Source organism: Euwallacea similis, chromosome 22 (genome assembly GCF_039881205.1).
Source record: "Euwallacea similis isolate ESF13 chromosome 22, ESF131.1, whole genome shotgun sequence".
Lineage (NCBI taxonomy): Eukaryota > Metazoa > Arthropoda > Insecta > Coleoptera > Curculionidae > Euwallacea > Euwallacea similis.
Genome location: NC_089630.1, coordinates 837,688 through 845,684, shown reverse-complemented (window position 1 = coordinate 845,684; position 7,997 = coordinate 837,688). Strand labels below are relative to the sequence as shown.

Sequence of the window (7,997 nt, the reverse complement as noted above, 5' to 3'; positions counted from 1 at the left end):
TAATGGTGAGACTCCAGGGACAGGCGAAAGTTGTACTGCGAGTTGTACTAAACTCGTTACGCAGCGCGACTGACTTCAGATGTTGATTCTCGAAATTCAGAACGATTCCGAGAAATTCGTTCTAAATCACGTCTCAGTATATTCCAGCAATGTTAGAACAAGTATACGTCACATCTTAGGAGTTTTCAAAACCGAGATCACGCTGATTTAACGGTCATTATCTATTGGTAATGCATACTGCTAGTGCAACGTCACTTTGACATCGTTCCCAGGGAAAATTGCGCGATCGACAGCAGTAAAATAGATATCTGGTTTTTAATGAAAAAAATAATCGAGCGTTCAGCTTTGTACTAAACTTAGTACAATTGTGCTCCCAATAGCAACCGTGCGCTAAGAGTCCCCTCCATAAACTAAGAGTTTTAACTCAGTACTGTACATTCCAACGCTTGCGATTTTAGTCCTAAGTTCCATGTGCTACAAGGCCGGTTTTCGTGATACCTTTTAGTAAACCACGCTTGTTTTAAAAGCCAAGGATGCTTTGTTACTTGTCAAGTTTGGGGCCCTTTTGTTAGAATAAAGGTTGCTGGTTGTTGCGATGAAAACATACGCTCTTTTTAGAGGGAAGAAGAATGCTAGATATCCACGGAAAAATGTCTAAAAAAACTCTTTTGGGTCAACAGAAAATTGGATATTTATGAAAATTTCTTCTACACAAGTATGAGTGAGGAGGAGGAAAAATAACGCTGATTTTGATTTACTTGAATTACCAAAAAATGCTTAAATAGATTATCAATTTTTATTGAAGGCGGTAACTCGCAATTCGGAGCTTTTTAAAAACAAAAATTTTGTTATTTCTAGGAAAAGATATTTCTTAAAACCGAAGAAAAAGTAGAAAGAACTGGTTCAAGAATTACTAGAGATAAAAGCGAAATTTCCCTGAAAAAGAAAATAGAACAAATTTCCTTCACCATTCTATACAGAACCCTCAAATTTACCACATATAATTCATTCACCATTCTGTTCAGAATCTTCTAACTCATCGCAATAATTGACTTCTGCGCCATTCTGTTCAGAATCTTCCAACTCACCACAATAATTGACTTCTGCACCATTTTGTTCAGAACCACTAAAGAAATTTCTACTTTGAGGAACAGGAGGTTATAGAGAAATTTATTATGTGTTTGGAGTAACTTCTCCAGACCGGATGGAATTTTTTGCAGTTCTCGAAGACTTTAATCAGGGCCAAAAGTTCTGAGTATCTGAATTTCAAACAATCTGAACGAAATGGAGTTTTGTCAACGTCTCAACAAAGACAATTCCTTCAAATGTTCCTTGACAGAATGTGCAGTTCCAAATCCAGATATTTTCAATTCCAGTCAGTACTGACAGAATTCATAATCCATAAATTGAGGGTGTTTGTGAGACACATTTTCCCTCGAAAATCTATTAAAATTCCAGAATCCAGAGCAACAACAATTACCATCCTTTCCCAACAAGAACCAAACAGGCTGCTGTTGTAAGTTCGATATCAAATCGGGATCCAAGGTGCGCACGATCACGAGAATCGCATAGTAGAAGCAGGTTTAGCTATATATTTTTAGCAGGAGGACGAGCAGAACATTGAAATCGACTGCAAAGCAGAGAATACGAACGAGCCAGCAGAGAATTTGTTTATCATTATCGCAAATTTTCAAAATCATTCAGAATTTCAGGTCGAAGAGATAGAAAAATGTGGTACAAATCTGTGATAGTTTTGGTTGGATTTATGGTGGCGCTTTGTGCAGGACTACCCGGTAAGTGGGAACACTTTGTAGATTTGAAAATATGTACGTTAGTTAATGGTAACATGTTAACTGGGAAAGAACAGGTGCCTCAACCTTCAGAATTTGCCGGATTTCTCTAGAAAATGCAGTTTTCAGCGTGCTAATTAGAACTCAATGACGCAGAGCGCGAAACCATTAATGGGTACCATAATAGTCGTTTAGCTTCATGCTAATAATTTGTTGTATTCGAAGTTTTCTAATAAATTTTATTATGTACACCTGAGTCTGAAACGTTTCAAGGCATTTTTCGACCAGCCTTCACCAGAAATCACCATCTTTTACCTCAATTTTCAAGACATTTCAAATGCCTAAATCTTTTCACTTTCTAGCAATTTAGACAGGTTTTTTTAACGCACGCAAAACCTTTTCCATCCAAGTGGTCAATTATTAAATCTCAAACAATATGTTGATATGAACTTTGAGTATGTTCGGCAAACACGATTTATTAGCTTTGGCTGTAAATATATGTCCCAATGTTAATGTATCCGGTTGTGGACAATTTTTTGCAAGCAAATAATTGTTATATGCTGATGTTGGTAGAACTCATTTTTATTCCTATGTGTTATTAGTCATCGCAAAACTAGCTAAAAATTGCATAAATTTGTGCGATTGTCTTCGAAACTACCTAATTATCAATATATATGGGGAAAACTAACCAACCTTGACAATTTAAGTGTTTACGATAATAAAATTGTACCATGGTAATTTATCTGATCTATTATACATGTTATATAAATTTAAATCATTTCAGGTGATTTTTTGTGGCGGAAAAAGTGACTCAAAAGCGCATTTTCGAATGCAGCTTTTAATAACAATTCACAGCCCCCGATAACCGCAATGAAAAAAATCCGCAAACTGCGTTTCGAAATATACAATTTAACAATACATTTTTGCGACGCAAAAAGCGATTCAAAAGTATAATTTTCGAACGCAACTATCAATAACAATTGACGGCCCGCTATAACCGCAATGGAAAAGATCCTTGAGCTGCGTTCGAAACATAATTTAATAATAAACAAGCTTGCTTTCGCATGTAGGTTCTATTTTCTTGTGTGCGTATAATAAAGAAAACAATGTCTGTGTCAATTTATAATTATTGTCAACAATTAACATGAACTAAAAAACATCGCTGCGTTTGAACTATTTAGGCCAAAGGTCGGAGAATTTACCCATCTATACGAGTATTTCACCATCAAAGGAAATTGGTCGCACTGACCCATAATGCACCGTGCTTCTCTATTAAGTTGAAATTTGCATTGTTCGAAGATTTGAAGGTAACGCACAGTAATTAATATTTAGAAAATCTACTCTTCCAGCTTCGTGCCAATTAATTTCGCACAATATCAAGTAATTTCCCTCCAATTCGAAGCATCATTCAGCAATATCGATTCAACTTTGGCATTTCCAGATGCTGATCCATCAATAGTGAAATTAACATGGAATACCTCTCTTCAACTTTTCAAAGGTCTCCGCCCTCGGTAAACTGCCCATATCGACCACCCAAATCCGCTGTAATCGTTATGTAGCTCACATTATCTGCATCTGATTTGGAAGAATTTACATTCAAATAGTTCGTGATCGAAATCCCGATTACAGGAAGGAGTTGATTAAACAATAATGATTTTGTCTCGTTCACCTTGAATTTTAAACCGCATAATTGTTTACATTGATGTTACCGAGATCGATTTGCTTATTCATCCTTTTGATTCCATTAGCATATATGCAGTACCGGCCTAATACCATTCGATATTCGTTTCCATGACGTATATTAGATTAAAGTTTCTTCTTGTTTCAGCAAGCGTTAAAGAGGACGTAGAGCTGGTGTCCACGACGAACGTCTATGGGGACAAGCCCATCGTTGACACCGGACTTTTCGGAGGATGGGAAAATCCTTTCGGAGATGACCCCTTTGGGAGCCTCTCCAGCAATTTGGAAGGTAAAATACCTGCGGTTTGATTCATTAGTCAACTGACCCCACACTTAGTTCGGCTAAAACTAAGGAAGACTAGTGGGCAAATGCTGATTAATATTCCAGTCAGGTGATATGGGTGATATGTTAGTAGCAAATTTGGTTTTCATGTATTGATATAAGTTTACGCTTCTCGAAGAAATCGTGATTTATGAGTGATCAAATTAGGCAAATACCATGGTCGGCTCAAGTTATCAGGTGTTATAAAGCGAGAAAGGGCAGGGCCGTATTATGTCGGAATTTGCCAGTTGTGAAGGAAAATCAAGACAATTACCAGGAAAACGGTTGAAAAAATGTTAATTTTGGCAATTAATTGCTCTTTAGGTACTTTGCATAGACATTTGGGTAACAGTCATTATGTATATTATTCATGTAGGCAAGACTTATGTGCATTTTAGTGGGTGTCCCGCCTCTACTTATTTCTCGTAATTCAACAAAACTCCTAGTTCTAGTCTGAACTTTGATTTTATTAACAATACATTAGTGCAAAGAAAGATCATGAGCAGAGATGATAAGTGCCAATTTTGCGCAGGTTAAGAACAAAATTCTTCCATTATTCACTTTATTTCACTTCACATACCCCTCCCTTTATCTTCAAGGTATCCTGGACCGCATGAGGCAGCAAATAGCTTCACTTTTGAACCTATTCCCCGCCAGTAACTCTACAGAGGCCATTTCCCCTTTCCCCGCAGGGCTGGAGACCCCATTGTTCCCAGGACTAGCAGGAATTGACCTCTCTAAAGGCAACAGCTCTTCCGTGACCAAGGTGCGGTAAAGCCGATAATTCATTAATCACACAAGTGGAATAATAAAATATCAATTCCGCGAAGCGGATAAATATGTGAATCACTTATTATGGTTAATCTTAGGTCATCGACGGTCGCACTGTAGTCATCAACGAAACCGAGTATAAAAATGAAGATGACTTTGGGGGAACCTTCTTTAAAGTGCGAATCATCGACGTGAAGCCGGAGTCCAGTGAAGCTACGACTGAGAAGGAAGCTGAATCAGCTACAGCGAAGGACAGAGAAGAAGTGGCCAACAGCATGGAGAACGAGATTCTGAAGTCCAAAGAGGTGCGTAGCTCGGATAATTTCCCGCAAAAACTAAAAACTGCAGCTTAAATATTTTTTATATTAATGCTTTTGCATGAGGTTTTAGCTACTAAGTGATGATTAGTTGTTAGGGAGCTTCAGGTCTAATGAGAACATTCACTAAGCCATGATCTAATTTAGGGTTACAGGTAAAATACACGTAATAAACGCCCTATATAACTACCCTTATGATATTACCCCGCAGTGGCTTATGGTGTGGCAAAAGTAAGATATTATAGTTATAATATTTTTTTAATTTTAACAACGGTCTTAAATAGGAACCGTTTTACGTAAGTTATATATTTTATACTGGGTCTCCTTTAAATAAAGATTGACTGCAAATACAGCTTTTTTTATTTTTCCTAAGCGGAAGTGCGCTTTTACTAACAGCTCGTAACTAAAACATTCTCATTGCTCAACTAAATCTCCACTAACCGCTCTTCACTTCACATAATGCCTCCTCCAAGCTTTTCTTCTATTTCACGTTGCACTGACCTATTCTTATATATGTCTCGTCACTCTTCATCTATGCACTTTTCTCTAATTAGACTGAGGCCACGAACACCGCCAACGTTTCTCAAAACTCCTCAAACGACCAATTTGCCAATCTTGAAACCTTCGACGAAGTAGCCTCGTTTGAACCCTCTAATAATCCTCCGAGTGTAGAGCACGAAAACCGATCTTCCGCATCTCCCAACGAAGAGGCTCCGGAATGGAGCTTTGTTGAAGGTGTGGACACTGTGGACTCCAACGATATTGAAGAAGAGAAACAGAGTACTGTTGATTTGAGCAGGGATGTTTATGTGAATGAAATTTTGGCCAGGGAGGGGGCTCCAACTAATCCGAATGCTGAGGTTTTTGTAGTGGAAAATATCCAGAAACCGAACCCTTCGAGGTAATTTTTTTTATGGGGGAAAATTGTGCGTTCGCTGGTGTAGACTGATTTTTATTTATTTATTTATTACGAACGAGCAACGAAGTTTTTTTGTGTGAAATTATTGTCAATGTGCCAAAGAAGTATGTATTTCTTGCAATTCTCGCCATGTATTTGCCACTATTATATACATATATATAAATAAATATATATATTTTGGAGATTTTTTTTCAATAAAAGGATGCACATCTTAATTTACTGTTTTCAGTTTTAACTCACTTTAACACTGAAAGCTTCTGAAGAGCTCCTAAGCTGTGATTTTGTTTCGCTTAATTTTGATTTTTCCTGCAGAAGTAGGAGCTCAAATTTCAAAATCAAGAAATCAGATTTTTGAATTTTCTGATTCACTTTAGGATGATGCCACTGTCAGAAATTTGATTTCTAAGAAAGTTTTCTTCACCATATTGTCCAGATTTCATGGTAGATCGATAAAAAGTTTGCCTCCCTACTTCTAGATGGCACGAGCTGATGCATTGGTATGATGAATCTAGGCTTAGCGCAAGCCTGGTTGCCTATGAGTCACGCCCTCCCAGTTTCCCTTAATATTATCTTATTTCTTGTTCAATTTTGATTTATGTATTTAGCTTTTAAACGTGAATTAACTCTTAGAAACCCTAATGGAACGATACCTGCTCCTTTGGGGTCCTATTAAAACGTTGCAGAGCTTTTTATTAGAAATTGGAAGTTGGATTCTAATAAGTAAAACCAAGAAAAGCCATCCCTCCTAACTGGAAGCGGTACGCTCGAGTTTCTGGATAAGGAAGTTTTGCCAGTCCCTATTCGGTTGGGGTTCTTTCCGCCTAAATCTGGGATTTAAATCTAAAATTCTCTTTCAGTTCTTAGATTTGGCACTCGCGGCCTTTTCGGGTCAAAATGTTCATTCTGCATTTTACAAACTTTGTCTTGTGCAGCTGAATCAAACAAAATCAGACAATTCTAGTCTGGGTGAACTCTGGAAAGAAGAAAGAGGTAATCAGATTTACAGTAAATTATATAATAATCGGAAATGCTGCAAATCTGAGCTTCAGCACAAAGACGTCGTAAGTGAAGGACTAACAATGGCAAAGTTTAGCAGTCTTGTACTGAATTCTAATAGCAAATAATTTGAATAAAAATTTTACGAAAAGCCACCGAGGAATTAAGCATAAAAGCCCGAATGTTCCATTTTTTAATGCTTATTTTCCTCATTTCCGTTGCTCGGTCGTGTCGTTTATACCAGTTAACTAAATTATTTTTTCGGCCTGCGTAAGGTAAAGGGACACCACTCTGCCTAAATTATAAAATATGAGCTTTAAAATTCACATTTTACTGCCACTTTTATAGAGTCAAGATTTGAGAAATGGATTCGGGCCCCCTGAAGTGCTGGAACATCTGCAGACAAGTGGATGTGACATGCCCCTCGTAATGCTTCTTTGAGGGATGCTTTTTTCCTCGTAAGGACATCAAATTTCATTTAAAGTTATATTTGGATTGAGGAAAGTTGTTATGGTGATGACTTCTTGGATGGTCCAAAAATACATCCCCGAAATACGCCAAACATCGATTCGATTAGCTGCCGTAATGTTGAATTCCGGGTTTTAGAGAACAGAAGGCGCAGCTTCGACACATGTGAAGAAGTGAAGCGGCCAAAGTACGGCACACACGATCGCCCTATTTTTATCGGGCCCTTTGCCCAACACACACTTGATTTACTATCGATAGTTTACGACTATTTAATCTACCGTCCCTTTTCGTTTCCGATAAAGATGTTTTAGTGGATTAAGGGTTATCACACAGGTGGAGGATTATTGTTATTGCCATGGCGAGGGTCAGGAGTAGACCACATTGACGAATACAGGACGCTTCCCTTTAAACATCTGCATTTCGCTCCTAAATCACATGCACGATCGGCGATCGTGCAGGACCTCATTTTCCAGTCAAATTACTGCCGAAGCGTGGTTTTGTCAGGCAGAGAAAATGTGCGCAATCACGTCTTGAACTTGAAATTAATATATTTATTTGCCAAGATAAAGGCAAATTCCTCTTCCTGCTAAATTTTCTCTCAATATAAGCCTGCCCCGGATGTTGGAGATGGCACTGAACCATATCGCGAATGCATTTGGCAGATTTATGTAAAGACCGCAGGCCGGCGGTGTCTGGACGTCCTCCGGATGGAAGTCGCCACATGGAGACTTCCA

The 7,997-nt window shown here is 38.1% G+C and overlaps 1 protein-coding gene across 1 annotated transcript; it reads left to right on the top strand.

Moving 5' to 3' along the window:
- The first annotated feature begins 1,601 nt into the window (after positions 1-1,601).
- vir-1 (virus-induced RNA 1) lies at positions 1,602-6,014 on the top strand. The gene is made up of 5 exons (XM_066401076.1): positions 1,602-1,793; positions 3,619-3,759; positions 4,392-4,558; positions 4,662-4,868; positions 5,435-6,014. The coding sequence occupies exons 1-5, from the start codon at positions 1,730-1,732 to the stop codon at positions 5,783-5,785; spliced, it is 930 nt and encodes a 309-aa protein (XP_066257173.1). The 5' UTR covers positions 1,602-1,729; the 3' UTR covers positions 5,786-6,014.
- Positions 6,015-7,997: the final 1,983 nt, after the last annotated feature.